At 30.2% G+C, this 22,858-nt stretch overlaps 1 protein-coding gene across 4 annotated transcripts in view; it reads right to left on the minus strand.

Moving 5' to 3' along the window:
• Window positions 1–446: 446 nt before the first annotated feature.
• Window positions 447–22,858, minus strand: part of LOC114333326 (integrin beta-PS) — a 167,892-nt gene continuing 145,480 nt past the window's right edge. For all 4 annotated transcript variants that reach the window (XM_028283185.2, XM_028283186.2, XM_028283183.2 and 1 more), the window contains exons 13-14: window positions 18,680–18,832; window positions 447–5,340 (exon numbers count right to left, since the gene is read on the minus strand). In XM_028283185.2, the coding sequence (XP_028138986.1) occupies window positions 5,272–5,340; window positions 18,680–18,832 (222 nt within the window). In that variant the 3' untranslated portion in view covers window positions 447–5,271. The remainder of the gene's footprint in view (window positions 5,341–18,679; window positions 18,833–22,858) is intronic.

Consider the following 22,858-nt stretch of genomic DNA (forward strand, 5'->3'; position numbering starts at 1 on the left):
CTATCCGCTACTACAAATTTAATACTATTCTATCTAATTCCTCCAAAACCAGCAAATTTCCATAAAACCCAGCCATATTAATACCTTTTGCTTTAGTTTTCCTTGCAAGAAAACAGAACACATCTCCTAAACTAAACCTAACCTCGCTTTCGGGCCATTCGCCATTCATTCATGTCCGTGTCGTGTCACAATAATTTCGAGTCGAAATTATAATATCAACCACTTTTTTGGAGTCGCTATTAATTTCCATAGTCGCTATTTCGTGACGTCATTTCGTTAGTTCAACTAAAATCCACAAGGCTCGCACAGTCGCATTTCAACGTCGCCATATTGAAAGCGACTTTTTTTCAGTCGAAATTTGAATTAGAATCAATCAGGCCCCTGGCCTTCTCATTTCTGGATCTATCTAATAAATGTCTCAAATTAAACGGAAATAAGATCACCAATTAAAATATTAAAACAAATCTTTTTATTATACACTTTTAATAAATCTAAACAATCAATTAACAGTCATCATTAATAAAATAAGTTTTTAAATAATGTTATGCTAACAAGTTAAAAAAATTATCTATACGTTTTATATATAACATACATATCATCGATATTTGGCAGTTAAGCTTTCGTGCAAATCAAATTTTACAAATATAATACAAGAAAAATAATTTAGTAAATAAAAATTCTAATATTATGACTTTAATTACTTAAGTACTAATGTTACTAATAAATGTTGAATATATGTCAAAAATATACTTTAAGTTGTAAGGCAATAGATGGCACTGTTTTGTAATGTTGGCACAACTGTGAATTTGACAAGGTAATGTAAAAGTGTCAGTAAAAAATAGGTTTGGTTGTTATTATTCTTTTTCGAATTGCTGCTTCCTCTACCTTCTTAATAGCTCAAGAAACAAAGTCTACCCTATATACTATGGCGCTTATTTTGGGGCGTTTCCCAGCCCTTCAAGGGGGTGTAAAATTTTTTGGTCAAAATAACCACGTGAGTAGCTAGAGAACCTAATTCTAAGCAAAAACTGTTCTATATTTTTTTTGAAAACGCAATACTTTTTGAGTTATTCGTGGTGGAAAATTGACCATTATCATTGAAAAATGACACCTTTTCGGATGGTTTTTTGCGAATACCTTAAAAACTACGCATCTAACAAAAAAAACTATATAAAACTTTTTTGTAGATTATGAAAAATCGACGAGATTAGTTTCTTCATAAATCTTCTAGCTAGAACACAAAACGAGATATAGTAGGTGAAAGGAGATTTTCTTGGTGCATGCTCAAATCGATGTTTTCAACTTAAAATAACAGAGAAAGGTCGATTTTAAGGGTATAATGCTATGAACATCTTTTATAGTTCTTGGAAAGACCTTTAAAACGAGCACTTTAAATGTTGATTACGTTCAAACTAAGCGAGATAAATATACTAGGTTAATTATACTTCTCAGTTTTTCTTAAAATAAATTAGCCAAAATTTAAATGCATCGTTTTCCTTGTACAGTACCTTTTATTATAGTGTTGTTTTTATGTTCAAAAAGTTAGACGGGTTTAAAATCAATGGTTAAAAAAAATAAGATCAAATTATAGAGCGCATTTTGAAATTTTCTTAAAAATCTTCCTCATTCTCCATTTAACTTGAAAATATAGTAATAGAGATATAGTAATGAAAATTAAAAATAAAATTAAAAAACCCTACATTTTTGTACGGTATTTTATTTTCGTATCTGTTATCATTTTCAAGTTAAATGGAGAAAAATGAAGATTTTTAAGAAAATTTAAAAATGCGCTCTATAATTTGATCCTATTTTTTTCAAAAACTATTCATTTTAAATCCGTCCAACTTTCTGAACATAGAAACAACACTATAGTAAAAGGTATCGTAGAAGGAAAACGATCACTTAAATTCTGGTGGATGAGGGATTAAATATACTTCTGATTTTTTCTTAAAATACATTAGTCATCAATTTTTTTGCAGTATATCTCGTTTAATTTGAATGTAATCGACATTTAATATTGCTTATTTTTAAAGGTATTTTCAAGCACTACAAAAGGTATTGGTAGAATTATACACCTAAAATCGACCGTTTCTCTGTTATTTCAAATTGAATACACCGATCTGAGCATGCACCAACAAAACAAACTCATTTCACCTACCATAATATCTCTTTTTGTATTAGAACTAGAAGATTTATGAAGGAATGAGTCTTTGTTTTTTTATAAGCTACAAAAATGTTACATATAGTTTATTTAGCTAGATGGACAGTTTTTAAGGTATTCGCAAAAACCGTCCGAAAAGGTGTTATGTTTCAATTAAAATGGCCAATTTTCAACCACGAATAACTCAAAAAGTATTGAGTTTTCAAAAAGAATTATAGAACAGTTTTTGCGTAGAACTAGGTTTTTTAGCGACTTAGGTGGTTTTTTTTGACCAAAAAATTTTCCACCCCCTTGAAGGGGTGGGAACCGCACGTAAGATAAAAAGCGCCATAGTACATAGGATAGACTTTGAAGTACGAGATATGTGGAGGCTATTTCCAAAATCCATGCAGTAGGATAGAATTCGGAGGTAATATTCTGTTCTTGCTCTCATTGACTGGCGTATGTAAAGGTTTTCGTTTTTTGTAAGATCATTTCTGTCCAATGGAAAAGTAATGGATAGTGTTTTTGGATATTAAAGGAATTGTTTAAAATCTGGACTCCTTCCACGATATAATAATTAATGGAAAATACTAGATTACTATTTTAAAGTTGTAAAATTCGATGATTTGGAGTGTATTTTTTGTAACATCCTCTCTATTTGTAACTTCTCCTTTTACAACAGCCTGTTTTGATATTTGCAGGTCTTTCCATAAAAGCACTTTTAGTGGACCTAAATCGTCTTTCTCTTCCATTTAAACAGTCACATCTGGATAAAACGCATTTGGTTCAGCAATTATTTCAGTTAATAGTGAATTTAGTTCTTTAAGTAAAAAAGAGTATTTATACATATAAAAAAATTCGTATCCAGGTATAATTTTTAATTTTTGACAGTTGAACATTTATTAGTAATTTATTTAAACTGGAGATTCTATCTGTACCTATAGTTAAAGATGTAAAAAGTTAATTGTATAAGTAAAAGTAACAATTTTAAAAAAATATATGTATAAAAATATTCTGTCATCCATTTTTCATAAATAAATATTATTATAAATTTAATTTTATTCAGATAATAAATATTACAAAAATTGTATAAAATTCAATGCCGCATTCAATGTCAGAATAAATTCATCTATACCAGGAGGTACCAGGGCTATTCTTCCAGATTTCGATACTCTTAAGACGATGTTAATACTTTATTTAACGCGATTAAACCTTAATTTTACTTGAAAATTCCTTATAGTTGACGTCTCCATTTCCACCTCAGAAATCTGTATTTTGAGAACGACCGGAAAGCCAGAAATTGCCCTCTTCTGAGCTATAATAATAGCTGTATTATATAAAGCCTTTATGAAAAATGGGTGACTACATCAGTATAATTAGTTGAATTAAGACACTTGCAGTAGGCACAATATTTTTTTTATGTAAAATAGAATATCGTCAGATTCGTCAAAAGTTAAAAAAAAAATAAAATGTAAATAAATAATTCAGATCTACGTCACATTTTAGTAAAAAAGTTGCCAAAATTGTTAAAAAAAGTTGCCAAACTTAAAATATACAAAATATTTTTAATAATGCAGATCAACAATTATTATCGTAATAATTTGCAAAATCATTTTTCTAAATGAGATACGAAAGGTATTACACAACGATTTTAGTTATAATTTAAAAATATTCTCGTTTATGTTGTACATACTATTAATATGAAAGTATGAATATTGGCAGAAAACTCTAAACCACGCCAGTAATGAACCCGATAAAAAATAGAAAGAATGCGAAATAAAGTGCGAAAATTAACGGCTTAGTACCATTCAAGCGATAATACGCCATTCTTAGTGCTTTATACACCTTGAAACCCTAGAATATATTACTAAATGGTAATAAAAGGTATATCTGCATGAAAAAGCTGAGTTTTAAACAAAGTATTGATCGATAATACGGAAAAAATGGTCGCTAGGGAATAAGAGAACGAAAAGATACTAGTGCAGTGAGTAGCGTAGTACTTTCCGGGGTCTCAGGAGACCGAGACCCCGGAAAGGACGTCGAAAGCTCGGCACAGTACTATCGACCCTGTTAAAATTACAATAACTTAAATATTTTTTGATCGGTTTCCTGTTTAAAATGTCTAAAATCAATGACTTCGATAGTGTAATACCTTTCAAACACCCAAAGAATATTTCTTTAAACACTTAGTTATAATTTTGATTAAAAATTTCTATAAAACTGTACTAAATAGTTATTGCAACGATTATGAAGGAACAAAACTAACGACCAAGTCTAATTTTAGTTATGGCACGGGAAAGGAATGGGCTAGCTAAATGGATACATCGAACACGAGTGTGTATTCAAATATATACGAACTAAGTACAAAAATGCTACGTTTAGTAAGAACTATCAATTTTCTAAAGCTTTCCTTAACATTTCAATTGGTTAATATACAAATTAGGAACCTAAATGAGGTAAGGTTACCAACAGGTTAAAATAAAAAACGAGAATTTCCAAATAAACACTACTTATGACGTTTAGGTGTAACAAACGAAGAAATAACCAACTTTATATTAAAATTCTCTAAGGTGTAAACGCTTTCCAGTGATTTTTTGGATTTTTAAAATTCAATATATCATCGATCTTTTAAAAAAATGTGAGAACGACTTTAAAACATAAAAATATAAATAATAGTAAGATTTAATGAACAGTAAGTGTTAGTAGATCACTATGCCAGAAATTTCCAAAACTAAACACAAAAGACACGTTAAAACGAGTTTAAAAATACTAAATTATGGGTTACTAAATTGGAACAGGAGTCAAAAGACAAACAACTGTACAAAACATGATTTTAAATGTGTTAAATATTGCACATACTTTTCCAAAAATAAAAACTTTAGAAAATCAACGTTCTTGTACGAAAAATTAGCCGATCTCCCGTTTTTCTGTTTCGTGCGAAACAATATGTACAAACTTCTTGTTTTTGTTAACTGGATCGATTCAAGTTAAAGCTACGTTCATATTTTACACCACTGGATTTAAAAGAAGTCGTCTAGATGGAAAGGATTAGTAAGAGATAGCGGATATCACGGTGCTCCGCTGCGGATGGCAGTTTAATTTCAAAAATTACTAAGATGATTTGCTGTTTAACCTTTGCCGGCGTACGTAGGATTCTTGAACGTCGAGGTAGCTTGTTTGTAGATGGGATTTTCACCCTAGAATAAGAAAATATCGTATTATTATCATTATATCGTTAGAATCAGAAAATTAAGGGGATGGGTACGTATTTTCGGCTGCAATGCTATTCAAATGGGGATTCATTTTTTTTGAATCCTGAGAAAACTAATAAGTATTTTTGAAAAATTTAAACGCAGAATGAAAGATTACGTTATTGCCGAGGGCCGAAAATCCCTGAAAACTTCTACAATGTTTATTTTAATAAATTACAGGGGTGAAAAACTAAGAGAAAATGTAGTGTGATTTTTAATTTCAAATATCTCATTCAAAATAAAATGTTTATTTTTTTTAAGGGACTTTCGGCCCTCGATAATAATTTAGTCTTTCATTCGGCGTTTAAATTTTTTAAAAATATTTATTAGTTTTTTCAGGATTCGAAAAAAATGGACACCATGTCCGTGGTGATATTTTCCAAATCAAACATTCGCCATCTTTGTCATACAACGCACTGAGCCAAATAGAATATGATGACAAGACAGTGACAGTTTTAAATATTTGACATGACATCGGGAATATTTTGAGTTGTTGATTAAATAATATTGATAGTGTATTTGATAAATGATTTATTTAAGACGTGAACTTAATAAAAAGGTATTTATTGTTTATTATTTATGGAAGATCCAAGCAGAGAATAATACATCAGGATCGATTCTGTGATCCAAGTATTTTTTTGTTAAAGATGTTCAAAATTGTAAGCGTTCCATAGTAACAATATATTATTAAAAACTCACTTTAACACTTTTCCTCTTTTCTCGATTGAGTATTATTTTTTGTTGTACATATAAATTATTACAATCACTGAATACATAGTTAGTGAAAAAATTATCACATTTATTAACTGAATTATTAATTTGCAATTATACAAATAACAGTTATCCAAGAACATTCAAAAGCCATCTCTTTAAAGTTAATGATGACATTGTCAACTAGAATGAAATTCTAGTAATGTTTACACATCCATACCAGTGTGAATTTTACTACACGTAATTTGCCGTGTAAAGACAGAAAAATAGGGATAGCCGTAAAATATTTGCGAATTATGTATCGATGGCTTTAAGCTTAAAAAATCGTCCGAATGACAAGGAAAATATGACAGTAAAAGACATTAAATATCTTTACCTAAACAATATTATGTAATAAAAAAGTAAAGTTAAAAATGTTTTATATCTGCTATTAGATTCTCTTTTCTCTCTCTTTTCTCTTTATAAGAAAATCTGCTCATGGGCGAATTGAATACCTCTATGCAGTGGCGTAACAAACTCCGTCGGGGCCCCTCCGCAGGATTGGAAATGGGGCCCCTTTAAAAAATTACTAAATGCGACTAGTGTAACCAAAACTTATATGTGTCATAGCCCAGTAAATGTACATGAAATACGGCGATACCGTATAATTCTCAGTGTCACCACCGAAGTGGTCAAGTCAATACTTTTAGAGTTATTATAGGAGTGAAAATGTTTATTGTTAAAAAAAACACGTTTTCGGTCGGTTTTTTCGCAAATAACTCAAAAAGTAAATATGTAATTGATCGGAAAAAATATTCTTAGCAAAAATGTAGCTTATAAAAAAAAATGAAGTCTATCGACCCAGTAAAAACAAAGATATAGCTCATGAAAAATTGTTCTTATTCGTCACATTCCAACTAGAATATTTAACATGAAATAACCAAAAAATGAAGCACTTTTCGGGGAAAGCTCATTAATTTTTTTTTAAGTTTTTAAAAAAACTTGTGAAAATCTCTCTCTATTTAGCACCAAAAATGAAACTAATTATTAGCACTTTACAAATTACTTAACTTTTTTTATATGACTAATGTTTATTTTTTAACCAGGAGGAGTAAACTAAAAAGACAGATTCACACCCAAGAAAGTCACTAGAATAATAACCAAAAACATCTTTTTTTGTTGATCTAGTCGGCCCTCAACGGTAATCCATAAATATTAAATTATAATAATACGTCGCTAAAGAGTTCTAAAAACAACTGCTTTTTATATAAAAGCAGACTAACAATCTAAAAATTAAAGGAATAACAAAGAAAACACAAAAATCGGCGATATAACTTAATTAACCTATGAAATGTCACTAGTGTCAAAATTCGATAAATGTCATTAGTGTCAAAATTTTATCACAGTTTAGTAAACTTGCCTGCGGTTGGACCAATTATTACAAACAAGCAATGCAGCGCGGTAAATTTGAATCACTCCTCTTGGTTAAAAAACAAACCATAGTAAGTTTCACCGGTTCAAAGTGCTTATTTTTGAAAGGGCTTGAACGATTCAGTAATCACGAGTGTATGCAAATTTTGAACAGCCACATCTTAATAAATTTTTGTCTTAGGGAAAAACAAAATAAAACACAAAATATTTACAAAAGCAAAACCTACATTTCTTTACTGTTTTTTTTCGTATCACTAATACTTTATAAGTAGTTATTTTGAAAAAAAGGACATTTTTCCAAAATAAAATTTTTTCTTCTACTATAATACCAATTTTTATCAAAAATAAGAACTTCGAACCAGTCAAAGTTACAGATCATATAAACAATACATATACAGGGTGGTTCATCTTATTCGCCTCGGTCTCTGTACGGAAAACCACTTGATATTTAAAAAAAATTTCTTTACAGAAATATACAGGGCCTTTATTACTACAACCTAAAAATAATGTGAATTATACAGGGTGTTCCAAAAAAGAGTGGTATATCAAAGTTATATTTTTTCTTATGGAATGCCCTATATCTGATGACATTATTGAATTGACCTTAAAAAATAAGCTATACCTTCATAAGGGCTATATACCTAAATACAGGGTGTTTTGATTTATTTCGATATTTATAAAAATGTAAGGTTTTAGAAAAAAATAAATATCTACGAATCTAAGAAGCAGTAACAAATTCTTTCTTGGATCTTAATTATATACTATCTAGCATACTTAAACAGATGCTTATTACAACAAAATTTCTTACAGGGTGGTCAAAATATGAGATTGTTCTATTAACAAATTTAAGCTGTAATAACTTACTTATTTTAAATGGAACACCCTGTAGCTTACTAGTCTATCGAGTAGAAAGTTTACTTAGCTTTCAATTCTTATTAGGGTTTCCTATACCTATCTCCCTTCATTTTTTAAATATTTAAAGATTTCCTAATTTGTAAGCTTTAAAAAGTAGAATTACATAAGTACCTATGTCGTGTCTATGTACAACACATCACCAACACCGGCAATATACTTAGACAAGATACTGTCATTAATAATAAAATTTTCATTGTTATCATGTAATCAGAGTTTATTTTATATTAGATGCCGTATTCTGGAAGATATTTAAATTATATTTTATTCCGTATAAGTATTTTCCATATCTTAACCCAACGGGTATTAAGTGAATTTAAGAACGCCACTTTTTGTTTGAATCTTTAAATCGCAATTACAAACAATTAAATGCAATGGCTACTTTGACGAAAACGAGCCTATTGTACAAAAATATGTAAAAATGGGTATTTACAGAATAACATGTGTATTGAGAATGTTAACATGGAATTGAAGAGATTTTAAATATCTTCCATTATAAAGAATAGAATATCGAGTATGTCATTCAAAATAAGAACACTCTGTGTGATTAAGTAATAAAAATGTGAATTTTATTAATGAAACTATCTTGACTAAGATATTTAAGTATATTGCCGGTGTTGGTGATGTGTTGTACATAACCACGACATAGGTACTTAATTCCAATTTTTAAAGCTTACAAATTAGGAAATCTTTAAATATTTAAAAAATGAAGCTAGATAGGTATAGGAAACCCTAATAAGAATTGAAAGCTAAGTTAATTTTCTACTCGATAGACTAGTAAGATACAGGGTGTTCCATTTAAAATAAGTAAGTTATTACAGCTTGAATTTGTTAATAGAACAATCTAATATTTTGACCACCTTGTAAAAAGATAGGTATAGAAAACCCTAATACAAATTGAAAGCTAAGTAAATTTTCTACGCGATAGACTAGTAAGATACAGGGTGTTCTATTTAAAATAAGTAAGTTATTACAGCTTGAATTTGTTAATAGAACAATCTCATATTTTGACCACCCTGTAAGAAATTTTGTTGCAATAAGCATCTGCTTAAGTATGCTAAATAGTCTATTATTAAAATCCAAGAAAGAATTTGTTACTGCTTCTTAGATTCGTAGATATTTATTTTTTTCTAAAACCTTACATTTTTATAAAAATCGAAATAAATCAAAACACCCTGTATTTAGGTATAGGGAACCCTTATGAAAGTATAGCTTATTTTTTAAGGTCAATTCAACAATGTCATCAGATATAGGGCATTCCATAAGAAAAAATAAAACTTTGATATACCACTCTTTTTTGGAACACCCTGTATAATTCACATTATTTTTAGGTTGTAGTATTAAAGGCCCTGTATATTTCTGTGAAGAAAATTTTTTAAAATATCAAGTGGTTTTCCGTACAGAGACCGAGGCGAATAAGATGAACCACCCTGTATAATGTAAATGGTAAAGCGCTAACAATTAATTTTATTTGGGGTGCTAAATAGGGGGAGATTTTCACGATTTTTTTTTCCAAAAAAAGGGGGCAAACTGTATTTTGAGCGTAGCTAATCTTGAGCACCCATAAAGTGCTTTACTTTTTGATTATTTCACGTTGAAATATTCGATTTGGAATTTGACGAATAAAAACAATTTTTCATGAGCTACAACTTTGCTTTTACTGCGTCGATATACTTTATGAATACTCCATTTTTTTGTTTTTTTATAAGCTACATTTTTGCTAAAAATATTTTAGAACAAAAATTGCTTAGAATTAGTTAATTTATCCATTTCCAGACTTATTTTAAAAGTAAGTTTTTCACCGCCGAGAGTCACCCCTTCCGCCCCCCAAGTAAAAGCAACCAACGACACAAGTCCAACTTTGAAGTTGAAGTTAAGTAGAACCTAAATCCCAATTGTCAAGCAAATCCGTCGTGGCGCTGATATTACACTGCAAAACGGTCATTTACTGGGCTACTAGTGTATTCATGCTCTGTTCATGGCAACTTACATTTTTCATCTATGCGTAAAATAATATAATAATAACACATTTTTACACATGCGGCCATGAGAGCCAGAGTGGCCTAACTGATTTTAACATTACTTTACATAATCAAAGAAAATGATCAGAAGCTATCAATGACCGATTGTTTTAGTAATTGTATGTTGACCAATAATGATTCTTGGTCAACATAAAACTACTAAAACAATCGGAAATTGTTAGCTTCTGATCATTTTATTTAATTATGTAAAGTAATGTTAAAATCAGTTAGGCCACTCTGGCTCTCATGGTCTCATATATCAGACAAGATGCGGCCCCTGACATATTGGGGCCCCCCGCAATGGAGCTTCATGCATGCCTCTGTTACACCCCTGCCTCTATGGAAGGTCGTCGCTCCATCTTTCGCGCGGTTATCCGATACTTCTGTTAGTTGGTTTATCTCGTGCAATTTTGACCACATGAGTTTCCCCCATTATGCTTACGTGGTTATTCCATTCTTTTTTCTATTTAGTGTCCATTCGATTATACACTGTACGTTACATTTTCTTATAAGTTCTTCACTACTCTTTCGATCTCTCAGCATATTTCCTGTAGTTCTTCTCAGTACTCTCATTTCTGTCGTTTCTAGCAGTCTTTATGTAGTAGCTATGTCGGTTCTTGTTTCTGATGCATGTGTCATTGTTGGTCTTTAAATTCTTGATTTGATCTCAGTGTTAATATGTCGGTTTCGCCATATGGTTTTATTAAGGCATCCTGCCAGTCTATTTGCCTTTCGTGCTTAATCTTTCACTTCTTTGTCCCGGTCTCCATAGCTAGATAGTGTAATTCCAAGATATTTTATTTCCGTTACTTGTTCAATACAGATCCCATCAATTTCTGTTTTACATCTGAGTGATTCTTTTCTGATTCCTATCGTTTTAGTTTGCTGAGATGAGATTATCATATTACCATCTTGGAATATAAAACCCATAAAGTTTCTTTAGTTTACACTTTCATCTTTATAACAACGTTATAAAGAGTCATCTAGAAGCAATCAAAAACTCTCAAACAATTTAACTTGAAAAAATAATTTTATTAACGTTTCAACTTCCACTTCAGACATCGTTGCAAAAATATAAAATATTAATAAATTAAACAAAACTGTTGTTGCTTAGTAAACAAATTAAATAGACTCAAGTGTATAGAAAACCAATCCACACCAACATATATCTAAATTACAAATCAAATCACAACATCAACGTTAAAAAGGGAATCATTAAATCCTTATGAGCCAAAATTACTTTTTCTAACGAAAATTCATTTTTACAAGAAAAACAATTGTTAACATCTGTTTTATTATGATTATCCTTTATCGTTTATAAATAAGGAATTGTCAAGATTGGATCGAATGGAACAGAACAACTTAGAACGGGATCCTATAACATGCACAAGAAAGAATACGAGGAAAATATCTAGATCACTCATCAGCGGTAACAAACTGTAAAACCGTGGAATTTGAAAATTTTAATGAAAATTTGGATTTAAGCTCGGTTGACCCTCTTCTTCAAAATCAACTCTATGCCGAACCGCGCTTTTGCCCTGGGGGTGAAAACAACCCCATCTAGACGATGAAAATTTTTCAATCAAAATAACAATGGAAGTCGATAGAGTGATCAATTCTTGATCAACTCTTCTAGAGTTGTTCTATAAAATTGATATTTAGCGTTGTTAGCGTTTGAAACTATGCATTTTTCATTCAAAAACTCACGTTTTATAAACATTTTTCGTGAATAACATAAAAAAATTTAATTTTATAGAAAAAATTGTGTAAAATAAAAAAACAAAGAGACTCGCGTCAGAAAGACCTATGTAAACCCAATAACGACAGAGTTATTGCTCTTTAAAGGATGGGTATTTTCGAAGAACTTCGAAATGGAGAACTTTCAATCTCAAATAACTCGAATTTGGTGCAATTTTTTGGGAAAACTTGTGAGACATCTTTTAAAGTTCATTAAACAACCTTTCAAATGAGCTCCGAAAAAAGTTTCCTCCATAAGAACTGACTGACTTATGACAAAAATAAAGTCGCTCTCTGCTTTTTTCTTTTTGAAATGTAACAATTAAACCCTCGTCAATACAATCCTAATAGAAATAAATAGCTTTCCACTTGAAATTAACTTTATTTATGTATGATTGATACGATCCATGTGACTTGGCCGGTTTGGAATGCTTAGTTTAGAAAAAAATAATTGATTACATCGAAAATGACATTTTTATAATTAAAAAAACAAATGCATGTTTCTTAAACAAACCTAAAATTATTCGTGATACAAAAACAAAAAAATCAAAATTTTCAGTAAAAAAAATCCTACAATTAATCCTAAATTATTATTTGAAACATTTTTTTATATTATGAATACTTTTAGATTTATTTAAGAAAAATGCACTTTTTTTTAATTATAAAAATGTAATTTTCTATTTAATCATCTATTTTTTCTAAACTAAGCATTTCAAATCGGTCAAATTGCATGGATCGTATCAATGATAGCTAAGTAAAGTTATTTTTAAGTGAGAAGCTATTCATTTCTATTAGGATTGTAATGACGAGGGTTTAATTTTTACATTTCAAAAAGAAAATAGCAGAGAGCGACTGTATTTTCGTCATAAGTCAGTCAGTTCTTATGCAAAAAACTATTATTAGAGCTTATTTGAAAGGTTTTTTAATGAACTTTAAAAGATATCTGTTGCTTTCCCAAAAATTGCACCACATTCGAGTTACTTGAGATTGAAGGTTCTCAATTTCGTTGTTCTTCGAAAATAACCATCTTTTAAAGAGCAATAACTCAGTTGTTGTTGGGTTTACCTAGGTCCCTCCGACGCAAATCTCTGTATTTTTTTATTAGCTAGAATTTTGTTCTTAATGATTTTTTCTATAAAATTAAATTTTTTTAAGTTATTCATTAAAAACGGTTATAAAACGTGAGTTTTTTCAATGAAAAATGCATAGTTTCAATCTCTCATAACTTGGCAAGTATCAACTTTGCAAAAAAATCTTATAGAATAAAATTTACTCAGAATTGGTCAGTCTATCGACTTCCATTGTTTTTTTGATTAAAAAAATTTTCATCCCCTAGATGGGGATGTTTTCACCCCCAGGGCAAAAGCGCGGTTTGGAGTAGGTTAGATTTTGACGAAGGTTATAATTACATACTACCTAAATCCAAATTTTCAAGGAAATCAACCTTGGTTCTCAAAATTCCACGAGAAAATGGCTGTTGATTGGACTAATCAATACACTATATATAGGGTGAGTTTTTAGTGCGGGATCGGTCGATAATTTCATTACGGTATAGAATATCGAAAAAAGTTATTTAAAAAAAATGTAGGCAATGATAATCTCCAAGCTTGGAAAATATGTCCATTTCTACAGGGTGATCAATAACAGCGTGGTATATCAAACATATAATTTTTTAAATGGGACACCCTATATATTTTTTCATATTATTTATATTCCCCTCATAATTCTTGTTCATATAATATAGGGTTTTGCATTACTATACAGAGTATTTAACAAGTTATGACCATTTTTATTTCGAAATCCCTATGAGATTAACACCCTGTATATAAAGAAGTAATTCATAGACAATAATTTGTTTTATGTAGTAAGATAAACAATATACTGTAGTTTTTAAATTAAGTCCAATTGAAATCATTGACGAATGTTTGTGTACAGGGTGAACTACAAAACCAAATTACGATTTTCTCTATTTTTTAAATGGATCACCCTATATTTTTCAAAAATATTGTATTTATTATACTCTTTCATTTTTATATAGCATTCCCTATATCTAAACTTATTACTTTCGGAGATATTTTTAGTTTTCTTCAACTTTCGGGAATACATTCAATTTTTCTAGTAGAAATAAGTTGGTATTGAATGATAATTAAACAAAATTATTTTTATTCAATAAATAACTAACACAAAATATAAACCATAGCAATATGCAATGAATGTATCAATAAATGTGATATTAAGGAATTATCATATTTCCCTAATATACAAGAATCATACAATTCCTACAAAAAAAAATATAGGTATCTTGTGTATAATAAAATTACAAGATTATTTTTATTTAATGAACAACTCACACAAAACATAAATCAAAACAATTTACAACTAATTTAACAGTTTTTAGATTATTATATCAACAGCATTCTAAGCCAAGAAGTTTTTAGTAATACATTCCTAATTGCAGATTGTGACCCGCAGTTATTAATAATATAATTTTCATATTAAATTTCATTAATATGCATCAAGAAATCCCTACTTTGTTAACACTCAAACTAGGTGATCTATAAATGTTTAAGGTGATATTGTTAGAGATTATGTGATTGGTCCACATTTTTTGACGGTTGAGGTTTTTATACGACGGTGCTCCAGTTCTTCCAAAATTGATTTTTTTCAAGTGGGGCTATATAAAAAACCTTGTATACCAGAAGCATCCAACAACGCTTGATGATATGAAAAATAGAATAAAAGAAGCTTTTAATAATATTGACTTACAAAAATGTTAGAAATGTGGCTCGGTCATTTGAGTATCGGTTACAAAATTGCATAGACGTTGAAAGTGGTCATTTTCAACATTTACTTTAGACTTATATCCTTAACATCACATTAATTGGTACATTCATTAAATTTTGTTATGGTTTATTATTTTTTTGAATGAAAATATTTGTTATATTATTACATAATACTTATTTGTTAAGTTATTTATATTTATAAGAATTGAATGTATTCCCGGCAAATGAAGAAAATTAAAAATATCTCAGAAACTAATAAGTTTAGGTATAGGAGATGCTATATAAAAATAAAAGAGTATCATAAATACAATACTTCAAAAAAAAAAAATAAATAAAATCTATTAAAAAAAAATTGAGAAAATCGTAATTTTGTTTTGTAGTTTAAAAGTGCTTATAAAAATGAATGTTCTACTAAAAAATTCTTGGCTTAGATGCTGTTGATATACCAATCTAAAAACTGTTACATCAGTTGTATTGGGACCGTGCAAGTTCGGCAAAGCGACCTCTATTTCTACGCTCTGTACTTTTATTCGCACTTTTAATTATATTGGCCAATTATATTAGTCCTGGTTACTGGATAATTGTCAAGGCCATAGTCCAAAAAAATAATAAGAAGAAAAAATAAGATGCAGGTTATGTTTAGCAAACGTAAACAATTGTATGTAGTAAATAAAATCAGTTATTAAAATGCAGTACTGCAAGCAAAATACAATTAATTAAATTTACCTTTATATAATAATTGCATATCATATCAATATTGTGGAGTAATATATAATTTTTCTGCGTCAATGACAGAAGGTATGAAATATACGTCAATTTGACAATTTCAATTGACAATATGAATTATTTGAGATAGTTGCAATATTTCTCCGCGACTCGCGCACGGTCGTTTCTCGTTTCCCTTTCCAAGTACTTGCACACCGCGAATAGTGTTTTGATTTATGTTTCATGTAAGTTATTTATTGCATAAAAATAATCTTGTTATATTATTATATACAATACAAAGTTTTTTTTGTAGGAATTTTATGATTCTTGCATATTAGGGAAATATGATAATTTCTTAATATCACATTTATTGGTATATTCACTGCATATTGCTATGGTTTATATTTTGTGTTAGTTATTTATCTAATAAAAATAATTTTGTTTAATTATCACTCAATACTAACTTATTTCTACTAGAAAAATTGAATGTATTCCCGAAATTTGAAGAAAACTAAAAATATCTCGGAAAGTAATCAGTTTAGATGCTCATCAGCAGTAATCAGTTTTAATGCTCTATAAAAATGAAAGAGTATATTAAATACAATAATGTTGAAAAATAAAATATAGGGTGATCCATTTAAAAAAATAGAGAAAATCGTAATTTGGTTTTGTAGTTCACCCTGTATACAAATATTCGTCAATGACGTGAATTGGACTTAATTTAAAAACTACAGTATATTGTTTATCTTATTACATAAAACAAATTATTGTCTACGAATTACTTCTTTATATACAGGGGGTTAATCTCATAGTGATTTCGAAATAAAAATGGTCATAACTTGTTAAATACTCTGTACAGTAACGCAAAACCATATATTATATGAACAAGAATTATGAGGGGAATATAAATATGAAAAAATATATAGGGTGTCCCATTTAAAAAATTATATGTTTGATATACCACTTAGTTACTGATCACCCCGTAGAAATGGACATATTTTCCAAGCGTGGAGAATATCATTGCCTACATTTTTTTTAAATAACTTTTCTCGATATTTTATACCATAATGGAGTTATCGACCGATCCCGCACTAAAAACTCACCCTGTATATAAGGACTATGCTAGAAACTTAAAACAATAGGAAATAAATTCAACATTTCAACAACATTCAAAACAACAAACACATTGAGATCTATTTTATCTAAAACAAAACAATGAACAAGAAAGAACAAAGAATCGTATTTATAAAATACCTTGTGAATGCGAACAATTTTATTTAGGTGAAACATCAAGACCGTTAAACGTTAGAATAAGTGAACATCAGTCTTATATTAAAAATAGAGAATTGATAGATCTCAAATATGTCAACACGTATGTGATAATGAACATAAAGTTCAGTGGAGAGATTCAAGTAGAGTCCTAAAAGAAACAGATAGTAAAAAGAGAAAAATCATAGAAGCGGCTCTAATTATGCTAAATGAAACCAATTGTGTTGCAAATGCCTCGGTAGAACGCAGTAGGATGTAGTTACCTATACTAAAAGAGGAAGTCAGTCGAAAAAAAATACCACGATTAGTAAGTCAATTACAATAACATATCGAGAATAGTACATATTTTATATTTTAGTAATATCTATGCAATTTTAATATTATTTATAATTTAAAATAACATACATATAGAGTCAGAATTTTGTGTTAGTTTTGAGAGTAAACTGAATGTAACTGAATGTATACTTACAATGTCGGGACAGTATTGTCCTTTTCATGATCATTTTTCAGTGCGTAACAAATGATACGAAAAAGGGTAAGTCCGTGATAATACACATTTATGACATTTATTCTAACATGACATTTTAGTTAAATCTGAGTGAGCGGCCGTGGGTAACGGCATAAACGCTGGCCTCATACGCCAGTAGACGTGGGTTCGATCCCTGCCAAAGACAAACCATTTTCATTTCCAATAATGACACGAGCCGTCTCACCGTGCCTCGGAGAGTAGGTTAAGCCGTCGGTCCCCCTGGGCTAGTGTACATCGACACTAGCTAGTAACTTGAAACAGGGTTAAAGATGTAATTGGCGCTGGAACTATCCGAAAGGATCTCCCCGGCAAAAATGCCATACGATATTATTATTATTAGTTAAATCTGACAGTTGTCACATTTTATTTTCAATTTGGAATAAAAACAAATCAAATGTGTTTCTTGCATTTATAAAATGGTATTTTCTTTGATTTGTATAGTCTTATAAATTATACAGATTATATTTGTAATATTATTATCTAATTAAAAAAAATATTTTTTTATTATGGCGCCATCTATCGACAACTAGAATAACTAGAAGAAATGTTATAAAAATGTCACCGACGAAATGTAATCACCGACGTGCCTTTTTTTCTGTCACATACAATTTAATGCGTTAGAAAGAAATCGAAAAACTGTGACGCACTGAAAGATGATCATGAGAAAAAGAATATCACAGTGTCACCGTTGCATGTGGTTGTCTTTTTAAAGACAGATCACGTGCCGTGATTTTTTCGTGACGGATATTCTTGAGTTAAAGTTGATCTCATGTAATCGAATGAACTATCTTTCAATAAAGTCGTCCCAGTAACGCGACTCATAAATATTGGCAATATCATTTTAAAGTTCTTCTACTTTAGAATGTATAATATATGTCTGAATTGCCGTTAAGTTAATAAATGAGTCAGATTAAATTAAATTATTAGAAGAATTTTTTTACTAAGCAACAACATTTTTGTTTAATTTATTAATATTTTGTATTATGACAATGAACTCCGAAGTGGAAGTCGAAACGTTAATAAAATTATTTTTTCAAGTTAAATTGTGGCTTAATTACCAATTAGAATAGTTAATTACAAAAATGCCACAAAGAAATAGCTTCAGAACAATATTTTGAACGGGATATTTCACGATAAAAGTTACACGTTACATATCGTTTAGCTAAAGATATTTAACTTATTGTTAACGTAAGATTTTTGTAACTTACCGTGTCCCATTTAGCCATCATCTTTTCTTTTTCGAATCGTGCGAATTCCCTCCTATCATGAATTGTCGTCAGCAATTTCCACAATAATAGAATTGCCATACCTATCAGGACAATGGCGGCTATTACACCAAGTACGATACCTGGGACGTAAACCTAAAAAAATCAAGAAAAACAATGTTAGGTAAAGTTGGACTTTTATACTTCTATGGTTTGTTTTTAAGCCAGGAGGAGTAAACTAAAAAGACAGATTCACACCCAAGAGAGTCACTAGAAAAATCACCAAATACATGTTCTTTTTGGTTGATCATATCGGCCTTCAACGGTAATCCATACATATTATCCTATACTAATACACGTCGCTAAATAGTTCTAAAAACAACTGTGTTTTATACAAAAGCAGACTAAATATCTAGAAATTAAAGGAATAACGCAGAAAACAAAAAATCGCCGATATTAACCTATGAAATCTTCAATGTCTAAAATATATTTAAGATATAAAATCTTCAATAATATCTACGACACAGGCAATATACCAAAAAGTTTCAAAATTTATTACGTTACCAAAGAAACAGGGAGCAAAAAAGTGCGGAGAATAATATAGGCTAATAAGTCTAATGAGCCATACATTAAGAGGAAACAGTAGCGATCAACAGGTAGCGAAAACGCGTTCCAAGATTGCGGCTGTAATTTTGAATATTTTTTCGAGATATTTGGCACACGTATTCGTAATATAATAAAGAATGGCGGTACAGAGCCCAATTTGAAAAATATATTAATATGTGGAAATTACTCTGTAATTAAATACAATATTAAAAAAACGAGCCTGTACCGCCATTAAGAAGAACAAAAAAATTCACTTTCTTCAAATAAACTTTTTATCCGATGCCTAGATTTTGTGTCATTTTGTAACTACTAATGAAATAAAAAATTTTAGTAGTTCCAAAATGACACAAAATCTAGGCATCGGATAAAAAAGTTTATTTGAAGAAAGTGTATTTTTTGTTCTTCTTAATGGCGGTACAGGCTCGTTTTTTTAATATTGTATTTAATTACAGAGTAATTTCCACATATTAATATATTTTTCAAATTGGCTCTGTACCGCCATTCTTTATTATATTACGAATACGTGTGCCAAATATCTCGAAAAAATATTCAAAATTACAGCCGCAATCTTGGAACGCGTTTTTGCTACCTGTTGATCGCTACTGTTTCCTCTTAAAAGTTTTTCTTAAAATGCAAGGTACACTTCGCGTCATATAAAACTGGTACACTTTTTTTTCCCAATGTAAACCTGTGTTCAGACTGACAATTATTGTTCGTGCATCACTTCGTTGTTGCCATCACAGACAAGGGAATTGCACTAAATCTAAATACAAAAAAATAACGTTTAAAATGTATATTTCGAATAGTAATACATATATGTATTTAAATTCCACATTCCACACTTGTTCACTGTAAAAGTTATTCATTTTGTATTAATTTCAAATTAAATTTTTAATTTTTCCAGTGTGTTTTATTTATTCTACACAACTTAATACAGTTTTGTCCTACAATTTACGAGAAACCAATCACACCTCTCGATTTGACATTAAACATAATAATTTAAAGTAATGTCAAGATTTATTATCTATCATTATTTTTGAATTGAAATATTTTCATAAATTATAATAAAACACGAATCAATGTATGAATACTTAGTTGAGATGACGGAAAATTACAATTGTTTTAGTTTTTAGTATATTAAAAAATGCGGTCTCTCGCACAGCCCCGTTTTTACCTAGTTTGATATAATATTTTCGTTGAACTGGCAACGTTGCCCTAGAAATTAGAATGACACTTGTGACAAGATCAACTTACACAACTTGAAAAACACGATTTTCGGTTATAAGAGTTGTACCAGTTTTTTTTGACGCGAAGTGTACAAGAGATGCTCTATTTAGTCTACAGGTATTATTTCAAAGATGCAAAAATATGACTTGCGATATTTACACCTGCTTTGTGGACTACCAAAAAGCATTTGATACAGTTTAAGAGCAAACAGTAGCGATCAACAGGTAGCAACAAACGCGTTCAAAGATTGCGGCTCTAATTTTGAATATTTTGTCGAGATATTTGGCACACATATTCGTAATATAATAAAGAATGGCGGTACAGAGCCCAATTTCAGAAATATGTTAGTAGTAAAAAGGAGCCTGTACCGCCATTAAGAAAGACAAAAAATACACTTTCTTCAAATAAACTTTTTTATCCCGTGCCTATATTTTGTGTCACATTGGAACTACTAAAAATCGATTTTTTTATAATAAGAAATCGAACGTTACTGAATTGGCAACATTTCGCACCAATGTATAAACGTCACTGTCAGTGTCGAACTACCGACGCACTGTTGCCACACTTTTGAAAGTTCGCAGAACTTTCGCAATCTTGGACCGCGTTTGTTGCTACCTGTTGATCCCTACTGTGTGCTCTTAACACCGAAAAATGATGGATGTTCTAACAAAAGCCTAAATGGATGATAAAGACCGGCGTATAATACAGAATTTATATTGGAACCAATCAGCCACAATAAGAACAAATCTTAGAGATGAACCAACGGAAGCGATCCAGATTCTACGAGGCGTTAGACGAGGATGTATACTTTCACCTATATTATTTTTAAACTCTATTCAGAGGAAATATTTAGTGAAGCCTTGGAAAATTGCGAACATGGAATACTCCTAAATGGAGAACGCCTAAACAACATTTGCTATGCAGACGACACCGCTATTTTTGCAAACAGTTTGAACAGTTTACAGCAAGTAATAAACACAGTAAATGAAATAAGTGAAAGATTTGGACTTAAGTAAATATACCAAAAAATAAATTTATGGTTATCAGAAAAAATAAAATTAGAGACGCCAAACTGCTTATCAAGAATACACCAGTGGACCGAGTAAAACAGTATACCTATCTTGAAACAATAGTAAACGAACAATGGGATCACTCACAAAAAATAAAATGTAGAATAAATAGAGAAGGCTAGGAGTGCATTCAATAACATGGCCAAACTCTCTAAAAGGTACAACCTTAATCTGGAGATAAAAGTAAGGCTCCTACGATATTATATCTTCTCAATATTATACTACGGAGTTTAATCCTGGACGCTCAGTGAAGCGATGGAGAAAAAACTTGAAGCCCTCGAGATGTGGCTATTGGGACCGTGCAAGTTCGGCAAAGCGACCCCTATTTCTACGCTCTATACTAAAATTCGCACTTTTAATTATATTGGCCAATTATATTAGTCCTGGTTACTGGATAATTGTCAAGGCCATAGTCCAAAAAAATAATAAGAAGAAAAAATAAGATTCAGGTTATGTTATGAAAACGTCAACAATTGTATGTAGTAAATAAAATTAGTTATTAAAATGCAGTACTGCAAGCAAAATAAAATTAATTAAATTTACCTTTATATAATAATTGCATATCATATCAATATTGTGGAGCAATATATAATTTTTTTGCTTCATTGACAGAAGGTATGAAATATACGTCAATTTGACAATTTCAATTGACAATATGAATTATTTAAGATAGTTGCAATATTTCTCCGCGACTCGCGCAGGGTCGTTTCTCGTTTCCCCTTCCAAGTACTTGCACACCGCGAATACAGGCGAATCCTAAGGATATCATGGACGTACAAGATAACCAACGAGACCGTATTACGAAGAATGGGGAAGAAAGAGAGGTGAGGTATACTTCAAGGCAAAGTATTCGGAAAGCGAGGAATTGGGAGAAGAAGGATATCATGGTTAAAGAACCTGAGGAAATGGTTCTCCACAACAACAACTAATCTATTTAAAGTATCAGTTAATAAAATAATTATAGCCAGAATGATCGCCAATATTCGAAACGAATAGGCACCAAAAGAAGAAGAAGAAGAACCTATGAAATGCCAGTGGTGTCAAAATTTCATAAATGTCATTAGTGTCAAAATTTCATAACATTGGAGTAAACTTGCCTGAGGTTGGACCAATTACAAACAAGAATTACGGCGCGGTAAATTTGAATTACTCCTCTTGGTTTAAAAACAGACCATAGTATATAATTAGTCCTCTAGCGATTAAAATTGCGTACGGGTATCCTATGAGCATGACGATTTCAAAAATTTTATATAATACTCTTATAGAATTTATACTATCG

Source organism: Diabrotica virgifera, chromosome 4 (assembly GCF_917563875.1).
Source record: "Diabrotica virgifera virgifera chromosome 4, PGI_DIABVI_V3a".
Lineage (NCBI taxonomy): Eukaryota > Metazoa > Arthropoda > Insecta > Coleoptera > Chrysomelidae > Diabrotica > Diabrotica virgifera.